Raw genomic sequence first — 27790 nt, 5'->3', positions numbered from 1 at the left:
TATTTCTTTGTATGACTTCATAATTGATGATTTGTTGGAGAGTGGGATAACAGGAACAGCAGAATTAAATCTTTAAATGCTTCACTAGGAACCCATGTCATTCTTGCACATTCAGAGCCTTGATTGATTGATTGTTGGTGTTTCAACACCACTATCAGCACTCTTAGCTACCATATATCATAGTGGCTAGTTGTTATTTGTTGAGGAAGCTAGAATGCCCAAAAAGGAACAACCCAACCTCTTCCTCAGGGCACCAATCAAAATACAGGATCTGTGAAGAGTTTTTAATGTGTTAGGAATTCAGGCCCTTGCAAGTAAGAGAGATTGGTTATTGGGAGGGACTGAATTATTCTGGTTAATAAATAGACTGAAATTTTGGAAAGAGTTTTGTTTCCTGGTAATATGTTTTGAGCCAAATATAAAATCTTAACCAATCTTTGGTAGATTAAATGTGCCCTGGGCCACTGAAAAAGACCCCTATTGATTTGTTTGATCACAGTAGTTGGTTAAAGGTCACTGTCACATCATCAATCAATTGACTGAAATTTAGGCCAATGTTTTGTTTTCTATCATTTGACATAAATTCTCCGTATACTTGAGTCAGATAACTTCACAGTCTTCATTATCAGAAATAAAAATTTCTGACTCAAAGATCTGTTTCTTTTACTACAAACCAATAAAGATCACAAGTCACCTTATGCGACCCTAGTGATTCTGTATTTTTTTACATGATCAGGTCAGTTTCTTCCAATTGTATTACTTGTTAATTTGTTCTCGTCCTGAACATGCATAAAATATTTGCCAGTGGACATTTAGCAACCAACAATCAATCAATCAATCAATCAATTTCTTCATTACATATTAAACTCATAAAGTCAACTTTATTTGGTTTATAGAAGCATTTAAAAGGTTTAAAATGTGGTGTAACAGGGGTTATTTACCTTCAGCCTCATTTCTACAGTTCATTAATTTATATTTGATTATTGTTCATTGAGTCCTTTTCCAATTGCTGGTTCGTAGCATTGTATTTTGTGAAAAGGTGTACACATCAGTATGACAAGTCTTGACATGGAACACCTGACTAAGACTTTAAATTCATGGTTTATTAATTCACAATCAAATTATTACAACAATTGTCACTGAATGGTTTATTTTTTGAGAAATTTCTTGAATTTAATAGTTGAAATAGAAGCAAATAAAACTTTTCATGATTGACGTAAATTTTTCTGCAGTTTTGTTGGGGAATTACTCCATACCAACTTGGCATGAGAAATCTTAGCCCAAATATTTTCCTGAATAGGGTTTCTATTTTAGCAATAATTATATTGGGAAAATGCCTGGTGCTCCCAATACCAGGAATGAGTTTCACAAAAAATCTTACGACTAAAGTTAATCGTGAGTAAACTGAATTATGTAAGACTTGTGATCAACTTAAGTCATAAGATTTTTTGTGAAACTGACTCCTGATGTGTATCCAAAACACCTTCCTTTTTCAGTATTTTGTTTTGAAAGTTTTTTCTTTATGTAAGAGGCCTTTTCAACTGCCAGGTCACCTAATTCTCAATTTGAATGTGAATCGTATAAAAAGAAAAAAAAATTCCAGATCTTGAAAAAGAATATAAATCATCTATTTTTACTTTCTACATATGTATGTATAGAAATGCGAATATAATTTTGTCTGCTAGTTTATAAATGAGAATATATGACCTACGTTAGATAAATTACATTTGATTGGCCAAGTAAATCCCTGTAATGTAATTTTGTGCAATTTTATAATCTGACAATAAAATGTCAAATCTGCATCAATGTAATAAAAAGTTTAAACAGATTAACCTATCTAACGACACATACAGAGTTAACTACCTATAATACATTGTATATTTTCTTACGATTTGTTTTTTGCCAGAGGCTGCCATCAATCTGTCAACAATGACGGTCAGGTGAAAATGACTAAATAAAGTTGTGTAGGTGAAAGTACATGGAGAAGTTTTGGTGCAGGTCTAGTCATTATAATGTTACATTGTGTTATGTGATAGAACATGCATTCATATATATCATTCTGAGGTTGCGGTGAAAAACTGGATTTTTTAACTAAACAAAGAGGAAACTATATCACCTACAAGGTAAGTAGTGTTAGTGAAAATGTCTATACCTGTATATTTCATGTATAGCCTGACAGTTAAAATTTCTTAACACCTCCTAATCAATTACCATTGGAATGAATGGAAAGATATATCAATGCTTTGATTTTACAGATTTTTCTGTGGCAGAAAAGTTGGCCTGTACTCTTTTTTAAATAAGTAATAATATCCCTCAACTGTTGTAACCAGCAACAGAGTTTATTGCAGAATTCTTGGTTGCAATGTCAATGCAATAAACAAAATATTATTTAAATTTTTATTTCTGATTAGCAAATACTAGAGAGCCCAGCATTTTGGGAATCTTCTTTTACCTGGTGGTCAATGAAGAAAATCTGCAGGTTCTTACCATTATTTCTATTGCAAAATACAAAAAATGTGTCTGTCCTTTGTAAAATATCGGTGGTCAAAACCTTTGGACCACCACTTTTCAAGAATTTTGGTCATTATGTCTCTGCAAATACATTATAAAAAGAACCACCAAAAAATATCTAAATCAAAAAGGGAAGAAAATAACGTTCAGTGTGAACCTTTTTTTTTTTTTTTTTTATCTTTTCCCATGCACTGAACCAGATCATTGTATTAAACTTATCATAAATGTCAAACAGTGAAATGACTACACATTTAACAAAATTTACCTACTTAAATCTATATTGTGTATAAGTGATTTTTGAAACTAGTCATGTGCAACCTATATAACTTGTGGTTTATAGAGAAAAAACATAAATTTGTCTCTACATAACAGGTAAGATATATTTTATATATCCTGGAACTGGTTAAGTCACAAATGAATTATAATGAATAAAGTCAAATGTACATACAGAACAGATCAGTACAAAGTACAGATTAAAAAGTATGTTTTCATGTTTTTTTCTTTCCTAACTTGCTACTGTTAAATTTTTGAGTTATTTCCCTTTGTTATAGTAAGAACATGTACAAATATTTTTCCACCTCTCGACATTGGTGGAGATTGACTTTTGTACAAGGCCTTGATGGGCAACAATGCCGGTGGCTAATTAATAAGATTATTATATGTTAATTTAAAAATCCTTTTTATTACTGTACATTAAAATGGAAGTGTAATAAAAGCGAAACTAATTGAATATATATGTGTACCTTATCATAATTCTTTATACTAATTATGAAATATTGAAGTATGAGTAAAAAAATATTGGATAGAAATCATGAATCAGTTAATGTTAGTAAACCATGCACTGCTGTTTAAAACTAATAATCCTTAAATGGACCCAAATACAATTTTATACCAGGACAGAATGACTTCAAACTGTTTGATAATCAGGCATAGACATTGATAGTGTTTCAAATAAGAGATGATTATATGTTGAGATTTTAATTGAAGTGTAAATAGTTATCTTTTATATATAAGTTGTTCTTTGTTTTGATGGTCATTAATAGTGTACTATTGTGGTAAATGACATATATTTGTTTGCTACTTTAATGATTGCAGGATTGGTGTTGATAAATTGTGTCAAGTGGATTCTACTTCATAGTCCAATGGATCAACAGGAACCAGTTGACAACTACAGTGGATACCTTGGACATGATCCACTCAATGTTGCAGTTTCCACGGCAGATGTTAAATTTACAGACTACCTACATCCTTTAGCAAGCAATTCACAGGACGTGGATAAGAATACAGGACCAGTTCCACAACATCCACACAAAGACATCAGATATCCACAGATAAATAGCGTCCAGAAGAAACCAGTGAATATGAGGGAGTTGAGATTTGATTCTGGTTAGTACCTATATACACTTTCAAACATGTAATTATATAACTGAGATTGAAAAAAGAGAAGAAAGAATCAAAAAGGAAAACCTAATCTGGATATATCAATCTCAAACTTTTTTTTTTTAACTTAGTAGACAAGGTTGGTGAATATTATCCATGTTTTTTCTCATGTTTTTTTTTTATTCAAGTTCAACAGAAAACTGAAAGATTAAAAACAGATATTAACCATAAAATTTTTAGAGTCAAATAATGGATTGATAAAGCCAAAGTAGAAATGATTCTGTTTCCATTTTAAAGACCTAATGATTTTTTTTTTAGTTTTTTAATCAAAAAGCAGATTTTTGCATGAAATTTTGGTGAAATTGAATACCTAATTAAAATTTCATACAGAAGAAATTGGGGGAATTCCAAAATAAATTTAGTGGTGAGGGTGTTGGAATGCACTTTTTATTTCATCCACCAAGTAAATGAAATTTTAATTGATCATTTCCTTTATTGTTCAGGCTATATTTCTAAAATAATCACCACCTGTCATATTTTACTAGAATTGCCTTCCAACCCCACTCATCATTCAATTTTGAACAGCCATATTCATAGACAACTGAGATTTAACATTTATCAGAACTCAGAGCTTTATCATTGCTTAGAAAAAGATTATTTTGCTTACAGAATTTACAATTCATCAAAAAGAAGTATTTTTCTTTTTTAGCTCACCTGGGCCCGAAGGACCCCATGTGAGCTTATGCCATCACTTGGCATCCGTTGTCATCCATCGTCTGTCGTCGTAAACTATTTCAAGAATCTTCTCCTCTGAAACTAATGGGCCAAATACCTTCAAACTTTAACTGAATGTTCCTTAGGTTATCTAGTTTATAAATTCTATCCGAAGTTTTGATCCATCAACAAACATGGCCTCCATGGCTAAAAATAGAGGTCAAATGCAGTTTTTGGCTTATATCTCAAAAACTAAAGCATTTAGAGCAAATCTGACTGGGTAAAAATGTTTTACAGGTCAAGATCTATCAGCCCTGAAATTTTCAGACAAACCAAACTACCCATTGTTGGTTGCTGCCACTTAATTGGTAATTTTAAGGAAATTTTGCAGTTTTTGGTTATTATCTTGAATATTATTGAAGATAAAGATAAACTGTAAACAGCAAAAATGTTCAGCAAAGTAAGATCTACAAAAAAGTTAATATGACCAAAATTGTCAATTAAACCTTAAGGAGTTATTGCCCTTTAAAGACAATTTTTCACAATTTGTTCATCATGTTTTCTAACTTTTAAAAATCTTCTCCTCTGAAACTACTGGGCCTAATACTTCTAAACTTTAACTGAATGTTCCTTAGGGTAACTGGTTTATAAAGTGTATCCAAAGTTTTGATCCATTAACAAACATGGCCGTCATGGCTAAAAATAGAACATAGGGGTCAAATGCAGTTTTTGGCTTTTATCTCAAAACTATAGCAGTTAGAGCAAAAGTGACATGGAGTTAAAGTGATGAATAAGTCAAGATCTATCTGCTATGAAATTTTCAGAACAATTGGACCTCCCATTGTAGGGTTACTGTCCGAAATAGTTTATTTTTAATGAAATTTTACTGTTTTTGGTTATTATCTTTGATATTATAATAGATAGAGAGAAAGTGTAAAGGCAAAAATGTTCAGCTAAGTAGGATCTACAAATAAGTCAAATGATCAAAATAGTCAATTGACTTTTTAAGGAGTTATTGCCCTTGAAACGTTTATTTTTTACATTTTTTCGTGCAAGTCTATTACTTTTTCAAAAATCTTCATCTCTGAAACTACAATGTACTGTGCTTAATACTTCCAAACTTCAACTGAATGTTCCTTAGGGTATCTAGTTTATAAAATTTATCCGAAGTTTTGATCTATCAACAAACATGGCCTCCATGGCTAAAAAAAAGGGACAAAAGCATTTTTGGCTTATATCTCAAAAACTACAGCAGTTAGAGCAAAAGTGAAAGGGAGTTAAAGTGATAAATGGGTCATGATCTATCTGTTATGAAATTTTCAGACAAGTTCGACAACCCATTGTTGGGTTACTGTTGGAAATAGTTTGTTTTTATTAAATTTTACTGTTTTTGGTTATTTTCTTTAATATTATAATAGATAGAGAGAATGTATTAATGGGAATAAATGTTCAGCTAAGTTACATCTACAATTAAGTCAACATGATCAAAATTGACCCCTTAAGGAGTTATTGCCCTTTAAACGTTTTTTTTAAACATTTTTTGTGAAAGTCTAATTACTTTTTCAAAAATCTTTTTCTCTGAAACTACTTGGCCAAATACTTAAAAACTTCAATCGAATGTTCTTTAGGGTATCTAGTTTATAGATTGTATTTGGGGATTTGATTCATTCAAAAACATGGCGGCAGTTTCTAAAAATAGAACATAGGGGTCAAATGAAGTTTTTGGCATTCATCTCAAAAACTAAAGCAGTAAGAGCAAAACTGACATAGGTAAAAGTGTTAAACAGATTTAGATCTACATGTCAAGTAATCTTCAGACCAATAGGACAACTTATTGTTGGGTTACTGTCCAGAAATAGTTAATTTTTAGGAAATTTTACAGTTTTGAGTTATGTATTATCTTTAATATTATAATAGAAAGAGAGATAGTGTAAATGACAAAATTGTTCAACAAAGTAAGATCTACAAATAAGTCAAATGCCTGAAACTGAAATTACAGGTGAGCTATATCAGGCTCTCATGAGCCTCTTGTTTGGGGTAAAAATATAATCTCAGAAGATTTTTATATATTTATTGATATTTGATGCCCTGATACTATAGTAGGTCACATTATGTTTTATTGTTTTTACTTTGTGTTCACCTAGATGCCTTTTGGTTTCTTGTTTCATTTGGTTGCTGCCACATAGACCTTTGCCTAATTTTTTTATTTTAAATTTTTGAAGTAAAGTTTTGTTTTATTTTACCCCTGCTTTAAAAAAGTGGGGGTATACTGTTTTACCTCTGTCTGTCCGTCAGTCCATCCATTCATCAGTCCGTCCGTCAGTCCATCCGTCAGTTCATCTGTCCGTCTGTCCCATGAATATTTTTGTCGCATCTTTCTCAGGAACTACATCATAAGGATTTCTGAAATTTGGTTTCAGGATTTATATAAGTCAGCTATACCGTGTGATGCATTTTCAGATTCATCACTCAACAACTTCCTGTTTACCGAACACTTGTATCATTTTACACATGATAACTAAGTAGTAAATTTTCGTCACATTTTTCTCAGGAACTATAATACAAGGATTTCTAAAATTTGGTTTCAGGGTTTATATAAGTCAGCTTTACCGTGTGATGCGTTTTCAGATTCATCATTCAACAACTTCCTGTTTACCGAAATATTTGGGTGGGGGTATCATCAGTGAGCAGTAGCTCGCCGTTTCACTTGTTTAATTTAGACAGACAACAGATAAAAAAACATTGATTTGATGCAGAGTAATCATAGCCTAATTTAAAGAATACATATGTATATATTTCATTCATCAGAAAGTAACTAGGAATTCATGTTTGAAAATTAAACTTTATAAAACTGTATAGTACAATGCTGTTGACTTAAAGTTAGTCGGAAGAAAGTTCTTATTACATGCATATTAAGAGATGGAAGAATAGCTTCAGAATTTATGAACATTTCTTTATGATATGATTCTTTTGTTTCCTTTTCTTCTTGTCAGAAAAAAATAAAAAATTTTATATGAATTCATATTTAGTGATCATTTCTATCATTTAGTATAAAGATTCAATAGTGACTTTAACTAGACTTTATTCCCTTGAAATATTAATTGATAATCAGTAACCTTCTTTTGCCAGTATGAATAGGAGTACTAATATAGCCGTAAATTTTGGGGCCTTACCAAACCTTTTGCTAAAACTTTGTAAAAAGAATATTCAGATTTATATGTTTGGATATGTAATAAACTATTGATGTTAAAAAAAATGAATGTTTGTAGTGATGAATGACTTAAAAGAAATGTGACTATATTCAAATATCTTACAACAGTGTTATCTAGAAAAAGCTTATTGATAAGTTTATTTAATGGATTAATAAGTTTCAATGGATTATATTGAAAATTACGAGCTTAAAAATATAACAATACAAATTAGGAAATGATTTATGCCTGGACTGTAAAAAAATAATTTGAAAATAAAGACGAAGATTAAAAACAAAATTAAAGCTCTCGTTTCTGATTATTTGATTTGAGGATTTTTTGTAAAGAAAGATTTTTAAAAGTCTCATCGCAATTGCTACTTTTAACCACAGCGAGAAAGTTCATATAGTGCACTTAGTTTCAGTATTTTTGCCAGTAAATGATTGTTTCGTCTATAATAGAATATGTTTGCTTTGTATAAAATGCATGCTGATGATATAATAGTACAAGTAACCTTTGTATAAAATGCATGCTGACGATATAATAGTACAAGTAACCTTTTGGTGAAGTTTGATGAGTAAGATGTAAATTATATCAAGTAACAAGAAAAGTCATATGAACTTTCTTGCTCCTATTTTGAATATTATAAATCCTCAAACATTAATACCAATTGTAATATATATAGTAATGTATACCCAGCATATTGGTCGTGATTAAACAGAAGCAGTTGGTTGTGTGAGTTTTCTTCAGTCTTAATCCTTTTTATATATACAGTGGAGAAATATCATTGTAATTCATTAATATTGATATTTTTTTTAAACATTTGAAAATGGGTAGAATTCATTGAAAAAATCATTTATCTATTTGAAAAAATATTTTGAATTGAAACATTTAATATATAACCTGTAGTTTGTTTCCCCTATATCAAGTATTATTAAAAAAAGTTGTGAAGATATTTGTACAAATTAGTGGTAAACTCTGGTGAACAGTAGGCTATACAATACTGGAGAAAGTCCAATTCACTGGTTGTGGTCAGTAATTAGGGTAGATAGTGAACGTCCTACGTTTTAAATAATGATTTTGCGTGGACAGATTTTTGCCCCCGTTGTTACATTATTTGCAAATGAAGTTATCATTGTAGTTTGTTGCACGTTATTGAGAATTCACGGCAGATTAATCAGCAATACAATTATTGTCCGAAAACACTGACTTTTTCCACCTAAAGTTATTTGGTTTCATCAGAAGACATTATAGACATTTTAAAATTGTAAAGTGAATTATTTGGTCGAATCACATTTAAATCAGTGATAGTTTATCAATACTTTGATAATCAATATCTGAATAAGTAAAAAGCTTTCATCATGTGATTTTAAGGACCAATACAATTTCATATGGATGAACCCGTTATTTACTTGGAATTACTACCAGATGACAACTATTATGATATGGAAAACCATGTGCAAGTCCCGCTTTTAAATAATCAAGGTATGTTTGGTCGACTATCTATAAATCCTCAGATCTACATCATTTATTTAAGTAGTATTAAAGAATTGTTTTAAAAATCAATGAAACATGATTTGTAAAAGATATAACACATCAAGAAAGAAAGGTATTTTTATTTTACCTATAAGCCGTTTACTTTTAAAATACATGTTCTACTTATTTACATTGTTGTACCTACAGTACTAAGTAGATAAGGGTATAAGTTACCTATCTGTGTACTTAAGGTAAACTGACTGATCTGGTGATAAATAATGCAATACAGTATCTGTCTGTTTTGATTATTGTTGTTTTTCTATCACAAAGGTTAGCAAATGAAAATAAATATCTTAGAATATGAGGTATGATTTTGCCTCGGTGTACAATTATTTTAATGTAATAAATTGCTTGAAGTAATAATTATTAATTTCTATATCATGTTATGGAGTGATACATGACTTGAAAGCAATACTCAAAGCATAAAATATAAAGAATATTTTTCATAACTAATTTGGTAACAAGAAAAGAGAAATATGTCACATTTTGACTGCTACCAGAAAAATAGTGACAAGAATTTTACCAGCTCTCTTCAGATCTCTGATAACTTGGTCAATTCTACAAAAACTTTGAAATGCAAAACAAACATGACATATAGCATTCATTTTGTACTTCTATCAGACAGAAATCTAACAATACAGGAAAACCAAGATACATAATAAGCTTTTATTTGCACTTACACTCACTGATAATCACAATATTTTTGTTGTAATGGGTGATTGGTGTGGTCACATTAAATATCAAGAAAAATATGATACATTCTTTTGTTTATTATGAAAATCTAAAGTTTGATGTATATCTTATACTATATATCTTGAACTTGAGATGTCAAGGTGTAAATTGCACAACTTAAATAAATTAGGTTGAAGACCATTGCCCTTTTATAGCAATATTCTTTAGGTCATATAATTTTAGAGCGTTCCTACATTTGTCATGTTCAGTGTATCTGTTGGGGTAATTTCAATACCAAATATAAATCATTGGCCACAGAAAGAATGTTCCAATGTCCTGTTACTGGTTTTAAAAATAGTCAGTTCTCCACAGTATTAAAATGATCCTGATGATGATTATGAATAGGTCTGACAAAGGTGACCTATAATTACTTACGTCCATGTCATTTGAACTCTGGTGGACTGCTGTCTCATTGGCAATCATACCACATCACCTTATTTTTATACCGACAAGAAAAGTACGAATTGCATGCATTTACACCCTCAAGAATACAATATGCGTAGTTTCAGACCTTTTATTTTTCAAATATAGACATGGCAACCTTCTGTCACCCCATATAAGGTAATCTAGAAAGGTGGTAGGGTTATAAAGGAATATTTTTATTTTTTAGAACTGTTTTGCAATTTGATAGTCATAATTTCTAATAGGACAAATCATCAAGAACAAAAATGGCAAAATTTGGCTCTGACTATGTTCATGATGTTTATTGTTTTTTTTTCTGTTTATTTTTATACAGATTTGAATTGAGTGTCTCTAAAATGGACCAGGACACATGACTAATTGTCTGATTTTACCACTTGACATAATATATGTTAAATTAGTTTGAAGTATTAAATTAAGTATTGTTTGGGTGTAAAGTTTTATTTGGGGTTTTTAATTACACATGATCATTGTCTATTTCTGAAAAGTTTATTTTAATAAAATAAAACAAAAATCAACCCACCATATGCAAAATCTTTTTAAAAATATATCTGTTTATTTTCTTAAAGCAATATGTATAGTAGTTCAAATAAGATGGATTTTTCCAATAACACTTTTTGTCGGGCTTGCAACTTTTGTCGCAGAAAGCTTGATATAGATAGTGATCCGGCGTCGTTAACTAACTACTTTAAAAGCTGAATATTACAGAAGGTAGAAGACCTGGATGCTTCATACTTTGTATATAGATGCCTTATGATATGAAGTTTCTGATTGTCATATGTCCTTTGTCCTTGACATCAATTTCATGGTTCAGTGACTACTTGAAAAAGAAGTTAAGATTTTTTGTAATAACAACAACAACAACAACAATACTTTATTTTAAGAGGGTTACACAATTAGCAATATAACAAATCTACCCTGAGGCCCTCATCATAGAAAAGCATAAACAAAAATGCAAACATATACATGGCATATATTAATATAAAAGTCAAGTATGATGATAATGTTCAATACAACTTGATAAAAATGTTGTGTCGGCTGTTGTCTGCTCTATGGTCGGGTTGTTGTCTCTTTGACACATTCCCCATTTCCATTCTCAATTTTATGAAAAAATAAACATGATGAAATAATCAGTATTCATAATTTTTTTCAACAGGTTGATTTCAATAAATGATCTGTTATTTTGTATTTGAAAGAAATAACATTTGTAATATTTCTTAACGATATTGGCAAATTATTCCACAAGAATGGTCCAGAATACATAAAAGATTTCTTGAACAATTCTATTTTTGGTTTAGTGAGTTTGAGGTTTCCTTGAACAGCATTTCTCAATGGATATGGATTTCTGTCTGAAACATAATGAAACTTGCTAGTAAGATATGATGGGGCATCATTTTTGATGCACTTAAATGTCATCACAAACTTGTGATATTTTTATTCTCTTTTCAACTGTCATCCAGTTTAAGTGTTTGAATAAGGGCTCAGAAGGAGCAAAAGGGTCTGTTTCTAGTATTATTCTAGCAGCTCTCTTTTGTAATTTTGATATCCTATTTAAACCCTCACTGCTGCAACTACTCCACACTATACAACAATAGTCAATTAGTGGCAAGATATAACCATTATAGAATAATTTTCTGCAGTCTAGATTTAGAAATTTCTGAATCTTTAATAGTAGATATAGCCTAGATGAAATTTTTGAGCAGATCAAATCAATTTGGTTTTTCCATGTAAGGGAAGGGTCAATTTTAATGCCTAAGAGACTTTCGCATGTGGAAGATTGTATCACTTGATTGTTAATAGTTAAACAACTCTCACTGTAATGTGGCATTGCTTTTTGCTTTGTTCCAATAATTATATATTTTGTTTTATTTTTATTGATGAACATATTGTTACAATGTATCATTACACCATTCCTCAACACCATGAACACCATGCAAATCTTCTTGTACCTTTGACTGCAAAGTTTGATAACAACTACCAGAAAGATGTAAAGTTGAATCATCAGCATATAAATCAGTGCAACAATTTTTCATATTGATAGGAAGGTCGTTTATGTATAATTTAATCAGAAGAGGCCCTATTATGGAGCCTTGGTGGACACCATACTTGATGTAAAGTTTTTCAGAATGAGCATTACCAATTTGTACTTGTTGAGTTCTTTCATTCAAATAGGATTTGAAAAAAGAAACAGCAGCATTATCAAATCCATAAATTTCAAGTTTTTTACAGAGAATATCATGATCTACTACATCAAAAGCTTTCTTAAAATCCAATAGGACTGCTAAGTTGATATAACCGTCATTCATATCCTGTACCCATTTAATTTTATGTAAATGTAATGTTAATTTCTCTTTTATTATGAGTAATAGGATAACTATATTTGGTATGTGCATACCTTGCTCAGTGTTCATGCATTTCAGACAGTTTTCACTTGACCTCAACCTCATTTCATAGATCAGTGAACAAGGTTAAGTTTTCGAGGTCAAGTCCATATCTCAGATACATAAGCAATAGGTCTACTATATTTGGTGTATGGAATGATTGTAAGGTGTACATATCTAACTGGCAGGTGTCATCTGACCTTGACCTCATTTTCATGGTTCAGTTGTTAAAGTTAAGTTTTTGTGTTTTGGTCTATTTTTCTAAGACTGCATGCAATAGGTCAGCTATATTTGGTGTATGGAAATATTTTATGATGTACATGTCAGTCTGGCAGGTTTTATTTGACCTTGACCTCATTTTCACGGCTCATTGCTCAATGTTAAGTTTTTGAATTTTGAATTTCTTAAACAATAAGCAATAGGTCAACTATGTTTGGTGTATGGAATGATTGTAATGTTTATATGTCTGTCTGGTAGGTATTATCTGACCTTGACCTCATTTTCATGGTTCATTGGTCAGTGATAAGTTTTCATGATTAAGTTTGTTTCTTAGATACTATATTTGATACATCAACTTTATTTGATCCATGGAATGATTGTAAAGTGTACATGTCTGTCTGGCAAGGTTCATCTGACCTGACCTCATGGTCCATTGGTCAATATAAAGTTTTCATGGTTTGGTCTGTTTCTTGTATACTATAAGAGATAGGTCAGCTATATTCACAATCTAATTAAAATTAAATCCATATCAGAACAGGAGCAATTCAAGGATTTAATTTTAATTAGATTGACTATATTCAATGTATGGAATGATTGTAAGGTGAACATATATTTCTGGCTTGGTTTATCTGACTTTGACCTCATTTTCTTGGATCATGATAAGTTAATGTGATACATGTAGTAAAACTTTGTATTTAGGGCTATCAACATAAAATCAATGGTAGTAAAGCAGGCAAGAAATGTCAGTGTGTGCACTCTTGTACTTCCCAGGCATAATAATTATTCAGAAATTATATTGGCAGCAAAAGAAAACAGCAGTGATTGATTTCCTCTAAAATTATTCTTGGGCATCATCCAGTATGTCCTTCAGAGAAGACATACAAACAAGTTGATGTTATTTTTACTTGCTTAGTGCATTTTGGAGTACCTTACATTGGAAAATCACTATCAATGACAACTGTAGGTCACTTCAGCAACATTACAAATTACACCATACCATAGCCTAGGCAAAAATAGGGTAAAATCAGAGGCAGATTTAGGGGGGAGAGGGGCAGGATGCTGGGCCCCGCCTCCCCTTATGGAGCTACATTTATGGTTAATCCAGACTTTTTACTGGTTCCACGCCAAATTTTGTCTAGTTTGTGCACCCCCCTTTTTCAAAATCCTGGATCTGCATCTGAAAATGTGCTGTTCAAAAGATCTGTAATATAAATGTTATATAAAGCATCTGCTGTAACGGTTGGTTTCAAATTGCTGCTAAATTCAATTTTCAACAAATCTTTCTTTCTGGGTTTTAAGCTTTGGGTTTTTGAACATGGGAATAAATTTTTTTGTACTCTTTAAAACATTAATAAAACATTTTGCCTAAGAATGAAAAGATCAAAATGACATACCAGTACTAGGAATCGGCCTTGTCTTTATGACACCATATTTTTTTTTTAATGGAATAATTACATGTGCCTTTGTTTTTGTGAATAAAAAATGTAGAATGTTATATGGCTTTTTTTCAATATAGCACCCGCATCAACTAAAGACACAAATTTAATTCCAGAGAGCTCTGCTTTGGGGAATATATTGGTTGAGGGTTGATATGATGTGTGAATCATGTCATATTCACTTTATACTATACTCAAAACTGAAGTTTTATTGTTGGGGTTTAATAAAGCCTGTGCGATCGTGACTGATATGGATATCATCATGTATGGCTGATACAGATAATTGTTATGGATTCTATTACATAAAAACAAATTAACTTTTATTTACTACTAAGTATATAATAAAAAAAGATGATATGGGGTTAAATGCTTTTTGTACATGATTTGTACTGTACCTTCTTCCACATACCCCTTGAGTCTACCGAACAAGATAAAAATAGAGTAGTTGAGTACTCTATACAGTACTTGTTAACCTTTGCTGCTTGTAAAGTGCTTGTAACAGTTCAGACATCTTGTCAGTGGTTGTCTGTGTTTATCTTAGTGTTATTTGTCTTTAAGTAAGTTGATGTTGATGTCTTTGGTACTTTTACAGCTCATCAGGACCTAGGTTGATTTAGATCTTGACATAGGGGTATAGACACCTGTCCATTGTTGAAGACTTTATGTTGCCCTCTAGATTTATTTTCTAGCTTTATTGTATTTTAGGGTTGCTGTTTATTAAAATTTACCTAGTTCACTTTTAATCCATATTATATGAATGAAAAGAGAATTGGTATACAAACCCATATTATGTAACATTTGTTGTTAAAGAAAAGAAAATAGACTAAGCTTCATCCCTAGGTTGATAAGAGAAGAGTCCACTTAAGTGATTACTCTTCTGTTATGAATGATTGTCAATCTTTGTTAATGGCTTGTGTTAGGAAGGAAGCATGTACACCATGTTAATATGTTAGAGATGTCCACATTCCATGTACGGTGTCAAGTACTTACATATTGTGTTTACCACACAACCATTGATTGGTTAATTCTCGAGGAGATTTAATATAATTCTCTCAGATAAACTTAGTATGTAAAATGTTCATAGAAGCACTTTCTTTAATCCTTGTCAGAATTTTTCTTAATTACATGAAAAATTATCCATATTAGGTTTTGTTTTAATCCTTATCAAGAAAAGCACTTCGGACACACATGTTTTATAAAGTGTTATCTTCATTTACAACAAGTTGAAAAATGGAATTTTTATGTAAATGTATGACATTGATTGGGAAAAGGGGGGGGAGGTGTAAAGAGGGTTATTCAACAATCATGTGTTGTACAGTGAGACAGAAATCATATAATTTGTTTTTTTTCAAAAGTAAATAAAGCAATTCAATTGGTTTCCATGCTTTTTGTTCCAAATAAATTCACAGACATGACAAAGTTCTTTTAGAAACAATGTGAAATGTGAAATGTTATATGCAGATCAGGGCTAATTGATGGATAAAGTGGGTTTTCCTTTGAGAGAATTTTAGCACATTTATTCCTGCAGACCATAATCATGACAATAAGAGATCTTTTAGGATTTCCCACTCCTTGATTGCATGATTTCATAATTCATTTAGAATTCCCTGTCCCAAACACTGCAGAAAATATTGAACACTTCTATTAACCATAAATATGATATTTATGCCAGCAAAGGACAAGAATATGATATTAGTATTTTATAGTTGTAACATGAGTCAATTTAATTTTTTTAACTTGTGTAGGAATAACCACTTCTTCTACAAATATCAACTGGAATTTTTTAAACCTGAAAACATGTCATTGCATTTATTAAAACTTAGATTTTATGTAAATTGAAATGGTGTTAATCTGTCAAAACATAGACATTTATTTTTAATACATTAGACAATCTTATTCAAATTAAGGTAAGGTAGTCTCAATCAGTTATTGACATTTTGATGGTGAATCTCAGGAAATCCAAAAGAACCTAGATCAGGTGTGGTCTTCTCTCAGTATTAGTTGTTTACCTTAATCCAATCATAACTCATACCCCCCCCCCCCTTTTTGCCCCCTGGTAAGATTTGCTGTGCTGCTACCACCTCTCAGACAAAATCCTACATGTATATTTAATGGTTATCTCTGCTTGTATTTTCCTAGTGTAAAAGTGTGAGTATACAACTTCTGTATGAGGAGTCTCAACCAGGTCCTGAACCAATTCAAATAACTAGTTCAGTCTAGTGAAGAAACCATTACATTTACTTGAGGCTGAATAAAAACTAAATACAGGTTTGGGCCAAGTAAATCCACAGTTTAATTATAATTCCAATTAGATGCAAACATAATTGGCAAATATAGCCAAAGACAAAATTACATAGATCTGCAAAACTGTGGTACTCCAAAAATTTGCCCAAACCTGTATAGTAGTGAGTAGAAATTATTTTAAGGAAGATGAGGAAAAGGCTGTAGCAAAAGCATGCATCACCTGATGACGGTAAGACAAAGATGGGTCCAAATAGGATTTGTAGGCATCGCTACGCCAGTCTCCTTGTGCTTGGATGACCTCACCGGGCAGGCCACACTCCAAGGCAAAGGAGGCCCCACCTCTGCGAAAACTATGACCTGAATATTGGCTGCTGTCAATACCTAAAAGGAGTAAAGCGTGTTTCAAAGTTGTTTACCTTAATTTGTATCATCTTAATTGATTCATAAGATTTAAACACCTGTAAACTCCTAGAAACTAGAAAATCAATTTGACAATGTTAGGGTAGATCTGATTATTTACTCCCTTCTTACAGGAGCTGGAACATATACTTTTTCCTCTAACTTAATTGTATGACAACACCTCCTAGCATTACATAGCTGCCTTGTCCCATCATTTAACTCACATACATTTTTAATTGCAGATATATATGATTGAATCATTTTTTGAAGAATATATTTGAACATTTTATTATATTAGTTATATTAGAAATATTTATATATAACACTAGTGAAATTATCTTTTTTTTTTTCTGATTTTAAAGTAAGATTTAATTCTATCTTTTGCTCATTTGGTCTCCTTTCCTTTTTTTTTGTCCATTTGTCTACCCCCTATTTTCTAATACAACAAGGAATCAGAAGTAAGAAAAGTTCTGTAACATTCATTTTTTTCTTGTTCTTTTTTTGTTTTTTTTGGAGGGGACATTTTAAAAGAAAAGTCTTTCTAAGATGGATGATTTAAAAAAGTTTTATAAAAAAGATAAAGAAATGATGTATATAACGATAATAATAAGAGTTCATTTGATACATTTAACTAGTACACTTGGATGGTCCTCGGAAGTACATGTGGTTTGTTATCATATAAACTGTTTCTTTACAATTTGATGTCCAACTGTGTGGGACTTGTGTATCCAATTTAAATATATTTGCTAAGGAGCTATTTTATAATTTCCTTCACAATTATATTTTAAAGACAAAATTGTTATAGAGTTTTTTTTTAACCTGAAGCAAATAAAACTTAATTGCTTAAAAAATATAGATAATCATTCAAGGATAGAGAAGATAAGGGTCAGAGGTCACTAATGCTATTCAAAACAAGTTGATTGATAAATGTTATGTTTGGTATACAATATTCAGTGTACAAATTATTTGTATTCAGTAAACAAGACACTAACACACATGGTTTACATTTATTGTAACCCGCAAAATAATTTGATTTCTAGTGAAATTGACATTTGCTGGTTGATAAAACATTCTGCATATTTTCATAGAAGTATTTGTGTGGGATATTTTATTGAGGCTAGATATTCATCAAGTGTATTGTAGTGTTGTAGCAATATAGATTATTACAAACTGTGTGAAATCCTCAATTCAATCATGCCGGAATATTACAATGACTTTAGATATACAAAGCAAAGTGATATACCATATGAGAAATGTGGTAAGTAAGATCAACTTTTTTTCTTAGTTTTATAGAACACAGTTATTAAAATGTCAGGTAAAAGTAGCCCACAGTATTATATAATGTCAAATTGAGAGAATTATTTGAACAACCACAGAATTTAATATACCTTATATTAAAACCTTCTATTAGATTAAAAAAAGTCTAGGCATTGTGTACATTTAAAACATTTAGAAGTAAACACAGATTTTTAATATGCGATAGTTATGGATGAAATATAATATGTTAATAATACAGCAATCTAACAAATAAGCTCAGAAAAATCTACATCATTCATAGGAATGTGCCCTGGAAAACAAGAAAAAATGATACTTAAAGTAGTTGAATCTTAATCCTTTTTATATAAAACAAGACAATTATCCCAACCTCTACCACCCAAACACAAAACGAATTCTTTGGAGACAATCTGTGTTTTTAAATAAACAAAATAACAAAAATAAGTCAACTGCACTCTCAAAAACTCTGACAATATATTTAAAAATTTTATTTTTTTACCACTCAATGATAATTCAATTAATCTGCACTACTGTGAAATAACAGAAATAAAATGTTTTATGATGTTGAATAGATATTCCATTTCAATCAAATAATGGAGACATATGTGTATTTTCTTAAGTATTTTTTAAATAACAATTTTTAGTAAATTAATGGTAAATATCTTTTCAAGAATATATACACATTGTAATTAGTTTTACAGATAATGAAACACCAGAAACCATTTGGTTCATTTACATAGCACTAAATCTTTTGAATGTAAATAAAAACTGTATAATTAGATTTACATCAGAAACAAGCCTGTTTCCTGTGATAACAATTTATCTTATGTATGCACATTTCTGTACTTTCGTTTTTCTTTCATTTAAATTTCAACTTTGCACATGAAGACTGGTCAGAAAGTACCATTATTTGCTTCTTTGTCCATGTGTCTGGCTTTACATATTGTTTTCAGCTGATAATTTTATAAATAAAATGTGGTTACTATTAAATTCACAAGTTTCCCATTGAAAAAAATCCTTTCAATATTTTTTTCCAACAGAATGGGAAAACATACTTTTATTGACTTTTTTTTAAAGATTTTAATTGAAAGTATGTTTAAGATATTTCATATAGGAAACAATTTTTCAGAGAATATAGATGAATAAAAGGAAATTTGGGGTAAATGTCATTGAGACATCAACCCAACATTGCATATAACTAAAAGACATCCAGATATCAAAATTTCGTCCAGAACATGCATGAAATATTTGTCACTGGACAGTAAGCCATCACCAATCAATCCAGAGGTCATCAAACAGTCTTCAACATAGACAGGTTTATAAACAATATCTGAAGCTGTAAATTGCCCTTAGATCTATAAAATTGTGAATAAATTTGAGAGACTATACAATTATAGCCTTTGTATGAGGTCGATACAAGGATATATTGATCTGAAAGAAGTATATTGACTGAGGACGAAGTCCGAGGTCGATATACTTCTTTGGGTCGATATATCCTGTATTGACCTCATACAAAGGCTATAATTGTTATATTATTAATTTCAGACCATAATTGTATCAAAATCGTCAGTGTAATATATTCGATGAGTTGATTTTGTTTGAATTTTATATATATCATATTGTCTCCTAGACAATAACAACATATTAGTTGTTATTTCATTTATTTTTTATGGGTTTTTTTTGTACATCTTTTGAATTTGAAGATTTTTTTCTTCAAATAATCGATTATAAATATAATTTTTGTTTAAACTTTTAACAATATCATGAAATTCATTACATGACGTCACAAAGTATATCGGTTTATAGATATTCTAAAAATAACCGTGCAATATGCTTTTTGCTATCCGCCGTTTTCTATCTACCTTCAAAAATATAGTTTAACATGTGACTATCCCTGAACAAATCAAAGTAGTTAAAATATACGAATTAATAATATTATACAAATAACCGTGCAATATGCTTTTTGCTATCCACTGTTTTTTCTCGTAACCTTCGAAAATATAGTTTAACATGTAACTATCTCTGAACAAATCAAATTAGTTAAAAAATACGAATTAATAATATTATCAAATATCTGCCACCAACACGGAATTCTCAAAATATTGAAAAAAATCATTTACATTTGAGAACTTTTTTTTTTAAATCTGAATGGTTATCAATCATTTGGTTTTTGGAGAAAGTGTTGTTGTGTGCTGAAAAGTTTTAAAAAAGGTATTATTTTAGTTTTATATTTAAAAATGAAGCAACTAATAGTCATACATGCATGTCATATATGAACTTTTCAAATAATATTTCATATATAGTACATTTTGACAGTTTAGATATTGCACTCATTGGAAGATATAATGTTTCTGACCTGTCCATTCATCTGTCATCGTGGTCATTACTATGTCATCTTTTGGATAGGGTTTCCATTTTTTGATGTTTTTTTTTTTTTTTCAAATCCAAATTCTTATTACACAGTTGATATTATAAAGTCTGATTATCAAAATTTAGATGGAGATCTATATTTTTGGGGAGGGGATTTATGGTATACTGATAAAGGGTCTTGGGGTTTGCCTGGTGAAAGATGTATATTTGTTTTCTTTCATATTTCAAGGCTCACAGATGTTTTCTACTATGCTGTCAGTTCTCAAGAAACTATGAAAATAAAATATTGAATGTTCATATGTTATTATGGATAATGGTTGAAAAGAAGTATTTAGCAGAGACTGACCAATGCGTATTTCCAATATACCTACCAACTTGTTAGCCTTATCATTCTGCAACTTTTTCATGACGTATTGATTCTTGTTAATTACTACTATACTGTTATTGGTGGTGACTAAGGTTAACCTCAATAAAAATTTTGGTCAATTGATAAGCTAATGGCAACTCATATTTGACCTACTTTATTAATAGTCAACATACTTAATGCTAATCATTTATTTTTTCAAACATGTAAAATTAAAGACTATGAATTATATCATCATATTTCATTAAAAAAATTGTATATGATAAAACATGAATCATGTAGCATGTTACTAGATTATTATGATGTAATTTAGGTCAGATAATTGTTTATAGTTTATGAAATCATCCATGATATCTTTTATGAAGCCCATTTAATATAAGAACACACATATTTCTTTTTTCTCTCTCTTACTATGCATTTTCTATATACTTTCATATGAAATCAAATACAACTTTTATGATATAAAGATATAACTTTATTATTACCCCCATACTTTAGTAGATATAACTTTATTATTACCCCCATACTTTTGTCTTGTCATATTTAATTGAATAGCTGACTTCAGTGGGAAATAGTAACATAAGTGAAGGTTCATGTTTAACAATAGTAACAACAGTAATGTCATAGGTTGCATGTCTGACAGCTAAATAACTTGTAATACCATCAATTATTATCTGCTACTGTAATATGCAAGTGGGTGTTAAAACCATCCTTCCAGTATTAGAAACACCTGTACAGTTTGAACTCCCGTGTAAAATAGCCAAGTAAAATAGTAATTTGACCATTATCCAGTGGGGATTAGGCCTACACAATAACTGAAACCACAGAAATAGATTTAAATGTCAGGTTTCTTGACTCCAGCAGTCCTTCATATTGTCCTTCTCCACTAATATAAGAATCTTTTTATATATTTAAAAGCCAGTCATTGAAGTTCTATTAATTGATGTTTGCTTACATTGTAAACCAAAACTTTATTGAATTCTTCAATCTCTACATGATGGTGGTCTTTACATAATTTTAATGTCATTTTATTTTTGATAAAATCATGACTTTTGATATTATATTTGTCCTAATTTTTTCAGGTGTGGCTGACCTTGACCAGTCCATTTCTCCAGTGACTGGTACCCCATCACCAAGCTCAACATTTCGTCCTATTAGTACAAATAAAACCTATGACTATGCTGAGTATGGATCACATCAATATGAGGAACTGCCACATTCCAGGTATTGCTGAAAATGGATAAAATAATGTTTCACGGTTACTTGCTAAATCTAATTTTTCATGTCAAAATTAGATCACTTTAGCTTACTTTGCCTTAAATTTCAGTGTAGGTTTATGCCATCCTGAGGATGTCTAGTTGCATAGTTTTATAATATTGTGCATAGATTAAGTCAATATTATAAAAATTGAATCTCTAGTTAATACATCTTGCTGGAATTTATGAGAAAGACATAATAATACTTGGGGAAACAAAATGAAAATGAAAAGTTCTAACCTTCCAGCCCATAAAGTCTGACCATATACAACCAGAGCAACATGCAATTTTATTTTGGCCTTTTGGAAAGAGCTTTGTACTGCAGAAACATTGTCACCATCACAGCTGTTGCTGATTGACAAAATGATATGTGTTATGACAGGTTGTCACAAATTGTTCCTGAGTTGGCAGATGAACAGTTTCTAAATGTGTCACAGGGACTGTAACAATAGAATTGTAGAAAACTGAATTTGAGTGGTAATCCTCAGTTAATCGTTATGCCTTTTATTTGTTGACAAAGGTAAAATATCATCATCTCAGGTATAGCTCAAACAAATGATTTACTGTATACATGTATTGATAAACTTTTTTTTTATTTTCCAGATTACAACCTAATGGTCCACAAATGTCACCATGTTCTTCATCATCTGATAATCAGTCGTCTACTGGCACCACTGTGACGATTTCTGATGTCCCATCAGATGCTGGAGACACAGCAAATATTATTAAAAGTCAGAGTCAGAAAGATGAGGAGCAAAGGTAAGGGTCATATTGTATGGTGCTAGGTAGCAGTTGTGTCATAAGTTGTTTTGTAGCAGAAATTTGGTCTCAGTTCATTCATCTGTCCGTCCTGTCTTTGAAGCTCTCTCATGTGTACAATTCTTATTGTCAGATATTCAGAATCCTCTGGTTTTATCCATGTAGTGCCATTAAAAATTTGCCGTCTAACCCCTACTTTTCTTGTCATAACTTTATTACATATAGTTTAAAAAGTCATATTTGAAAATCTTATAAAATCCATGTTATTTTTTCATAGTTTTTGAAAGAAAAAACGGTGCCAATGTTTAACGTTTAAAAAATCTGGAGAGAATCATTTCCCTCCGAATTTCCAATGGCTCATATCTCAAAAAGAAGGACACGGACCCTTAATTTTTTTCTGGTTTTTTATTTCCGTTTTTTATATACTATCAATTTATAACATAAAATTGAGAATGGAAACGGAGAATGTGTCAGAGATAACAACCCGACCAAAGAGCTGAAAACATCCCAAGGCCACCAATGGGTCTTCAACACAGCGAGAAAATCCCGCACCCAGAGGCATTCTTCAACTGGCCCCTAAACAAAAATGTATACTAGTTCAGCGAAAATGGATGTAAAAAAAAAACTTGTTATTTTAAAACAGAGTAGCGAACATCCTTAAAGAAATAAATCCCCTTGGAAATATAAATAATACAGAAATAATGCTGTTAGTTATCTCATGCCTACATTTTGTGCAGGATACATATATTATCAGGATAAAGTTTAAAAAACAAAAACAAAATGTTTTTGAGTTATTGCCCTTGGACAGATAAAATATATTCATCAGCGGGGAACATTTGAATGCTGCTCTTTTATTTTAATTGAAATTTAACAGTACATCCAACATATATATCCCCTACTTTTAAAGATTTCCACTGAATCAGAACAATTGAGAAATTCCACTACTGTAGTTATTCATTATGTTGCAAAGTCTGAGTGACCTAAGGTGAATATGAAGACCAATCTGAACATTTATATTAGTGATGTCCCCATAATGCAACAACAGTTCTGAGTAGGTTCATTTTGTTACACTCCAGTAGATTTTTTTGAATTTAGAATAAAAGGCACTGGCCAGTATTAAATACTTTTTGATATTATGCTGGCTTCAACTTCAACTTTTGCCATTTAGTTGTCAACAGAAAGGTCATTTGGCATGAAATACAGATTTTAAGGGGTTACCTAATGGGTAGCTATCATGAACATATCATGGGTACTTGATATAAACAGACATCTTTTGTTCATGTTTCTTATTAAATTTACTTTTATTAAATATTAAGTAAAAGTAAAAGTTACTAGAACACAATGTATATAGATATAAGAAGATGTGGTATGAGTGCCAATGAGACAACTCTCCATCCAAGTCACAATTTGTAAAAGTAAACCATTATAGGTCAAAGAACGGCCTTCAACACGGAGCCTTGGCTCTCTGAACAGCAAGCTATAAAGGGCCCCAAAAATGACTAGTGTAAAACCATTCAAACAGGAAAACCAATGGTCTAATCTATATAAAAAACGAGAAACGAGAAACACTTATGAACCACATTAACAAACAACAACCACTGAACATCAGGTAATGTAATTCACTTCAGCATTAACAAACAAACAAAATTACATAGCTTTCTCCATCAACTTTATTAAAACTCAAGGTAGAACAATACACATAGTAGGTTTTGAGAGGCATGTGAATGTGAGAACAGTGATTGGTGCATCCTGGCATAAAATATATAGAAGGGGGAAATATTTAAAAAGCCACTTACAAACAGGTTATTACCTTTGTAACAAACAAGGATATTTTTATATTTTGCTCATTTATTTCTGTACATTTCAGGAAAAGATACAATCCACTGTATGATACCATGATCAATGCAACACCCAGTATATACAACAAAGTCAGAGTCACTAGAGAAAGCATGTTACAGACCCAGATCAAACTCCTTAGATTGGTTGTAGTTATTTTGATCTTCATCTCCTGTATTTCACTCTCTATTAGTTTATACCTCATCATCTCAAACTCATCAGGTATTGAAATTTTTAACAAATATAAAGTTCATTTGATAATTATAAGGATAAAACTCCTATTTATTATACTGTGTTGTTGTGTTGCTGTCCTCTTGATGATTACCACATATATTTTTATACTTTACATCTACTCAATAATCTGATTGAAATACTGAAGTTTTTCTTTGTTTTTATATTTTTCCGCTTTCATTTGATTTTTCTAGCCAAATGGTTACCAGTTAACATTTTGATAAAAAAAAATCAAAGATGAACAAGTAAAACTTAACTAAAGTCTTTTGTGGCTAAACTTGTGGAAAATTATATATTTATAATACTATTGGCTATCATGTCGGGGTAAGTGAATTAAATATTCTTCCTTATTTATTATTTGACCTCTACAAAGTAGTGGACGCAAGACTTAGGTATGGGCAGTGAGGCTTAAGTATAGGCGGTATCAACAATTTTAAAAAGATTGTGAATAGGTCAGATAGAAATATCTCCATGTCAACATTTTATGTAGGCATTCATTTTATAGAATTTTAATCGCAACAGTTAACTCTGATATTGATTTGACTGTCTGTTGTTTGACATGTAAGTGTCCTTTACCTTGTCCCAAGCAAGAACATTTTCTTGTTTAATGTTATGTAATATTATTGATCATTAAAATGGCAAATCAATTTCATTAATACCAGAAATTAATGAAATGGAGTGTAAATTAATGGATATCTCCTGTCCCGAAAAGCTCCTCCATAATCAATTCTTTGACTTTTTGCCTTTTCATTTGGAAATACTTGCATTGCAGACACTTTACATGGTTATAGATTTCTGTGTGATCAAAGATGAACTTTTTGTGGTAAACATGTTTACTTCTGCTTGTTATTGATGAGTTATTGACAATTTTTCTTCAATGACAACCAATTGTAGATATTTTCAAAGGTTGTTGTCCAATAGATATTAAAGCATGAAATCTGTGTACAACCAGTTCATTTGGAGTAAATATACATAGTTTTTACTATCCCTAGTATTTTATAATGAATTCAGCAACAAATACATCATATCACAATTGATAATTCTAATGGATGTGGAGAGGGCTCACATAGGCTTTGCCTGTTGCCCAATCCCATTCAATTTATTTGAATAAAATACTGTTTAAACTAAACTAATGGGTGTGATTTGTGTGAAAAAAGTCTAGAAGAATGATATTAAATTAAATTGAAATTATAGCTCTCACAATTGCATTTGTTTATTATTATTTTTATGTCCCACAAAACACTTTGATAAACAAAAGCATGGAGAAGACAGATTTTTTTAAAGTACATTGTAAAATTCTATAATTGTTTGAGTAAGGATGAAATTTTTGGTGAATTTTAGTTTTATTTCTACTTTTAAGGGTGTTGATTCACCTTCAAATTGTATGTTAGTTTGAAAGTGCAAATTTTTGCCTTTTTACTATTTATAATTCTTGCATGATTAAAATTTAAAAATCATAGCAAGTTTACTAGTATTAAGAGATGGTTGATTGAAACTTTATCAATGCACTAAATATATGTAGTTTGATTTTAAATTCTGAAACTATTCCATACAAAATTTATTACACCCTTTTTTAGACTCATCAGTACAGAATCTCCAAGGTGAAGTATCATCATTGAAAGAAAAATACAGCAATATTGAAAACAGAGTAAGTTAATTAAAGCTATTATCCATTTTTCCCTATTTTCTCAATACAAACCAAAAGTAATAGATGTTTTATTTTTTCCCCCTTTCCAGTTCCCCTTTTTATGCCCCTGCCGCGGCAGAGGGGGCATTAAGTTTTACCCTTGTCCGTCTGTACGTCCTTTTGTACTTCCGTACTTCCCAAAATTAGTTTCCATTCTCTAACTTTAGTTTGCCTCAACCAAATGTTATGAAACTTATACACAATGCATATTTCCACCAAATTCAGATCAAGTTCGAATTTGGGTGGTGTCACTTTTGCCGTTTATGAGTTATGTCTCTTTGAAAATTGAAAAATTGCAGAATTTGCCGTATATTTACAAGCAGGGGCATCTGTCCAATGGTCACATTCTTCATTTATTTTGGAAAAGTTTCATACTTATTGTATACTTCTGTCAACATTGTTGAGTTAAATGGTATTAAGAATAATCAATGAGAAGTGAATAACTTAAAGGAACAATAAAAACAATTTCTTTTTTTTCGAGGATTCAGTAAAAACAAAATTGTCAGCATTCAAAATACAATAAAATTGCCAAGGTTCAAAAGTACAGAAAAGGAACTTGTTTATGATCCAAGAGCACAAGTCTTTTAAAAATTATTGTTATCTAACATTGTGATCAACACTTTACAGCCTCTATGGAATTCATGAGAACCAGAGCTATTGTAATAAAGTTGAACTTCATCAATGCACGACCTAAATATATGAGTAATACATGAGACTGTTTAATATTGCTTAAAACTTACCGAGGCTTGTTGATATACAGACAGTATTTAAGGGACTAAATAGAAGTTTAAGTATATCATTGTGTTTAGGTTATCAATTTGAGATATATAAGCATATAGCATTGATAATGAG

The 27790-nt window shown here is 30.7% G+C and overlaps 2 protein-coding genes across 4 annotated transcripts in view; one reads left to right on the top strand and one right to left on the bottom strand.

Moving 5' to 3' along the window:
* LOC127698342 (uncharacterized) overlaps positions 1-27790 on the top strand; it is a 49379-nt gene that overhangs the window by 9762 nt on the left and 11827 nt on the right. Inside the window, exons 3-8 of one of the 3 annotated variants that reach the window (XM_052201751.1) lie at positions 1907-2123; positions 3607-3897; positions 22252-22393; positions 23029-23184; positions 25052-25242; positions 26829-26899. In XM_052201751.1, coding sequence (XP_052057711.1) covers positions 3654-3897; positions 22252-22393; positions 23029-23184; positions 25052-25242; positions 26829-26899 — 804 coding nt within the window. In that variant the 5' untranslated portion in view covers positions 1907-2123; positions 3607-3653. Of the gene's footprint in view, positions 1-1906; positions 2124-3606; positions 3898-9199; positions 9279-18046; positions 18419-22251; positions 22394-23028; positions 23185-25051; positions 25243-26828; positions 26900-27790 lie in introns of those variants that run through there. The other 2 variants (XM_052201753.1, XM_052201752.1) reach the window with 2 other exon arrangements.
* Positions 22321-27790, bottom strand: part of LOC127698360 (maleylacetoacetate isomerase-like) — a 50125-nt gene continuing 44655 nt past the window's right edge. Inside the window, exon 9 of the mRNA XM_052201778.1 lies at positions 22321-22399. The gene's annotated coding sequence lies outside the window, so the exon portion shown is untranslated. The remainder of the gene's footprint in view (positions 22400-27790) is intronic.

This window comes from Mytilus californianus, unplaced genomic scaffold (genome assembly GCF_021869535.1).
Source record: "Mytilus californianus isolate M0D057914Y unplaced genomic scaffold, xbMytCali1.0.p SCAF_4, whole genome shotgun sequence".
Lineage (NCBI taxonomy): Eukaryota > Metazoa > Mollusca > Bivalvia > Mytilida > Mytilidae > Mytilus > Mytilus californianus.
The sequence above is the reverse complement of the archived record's forward strand: the minus strand, read 5'-3'. Positions and strand labels throughout refer to the sequence as shown.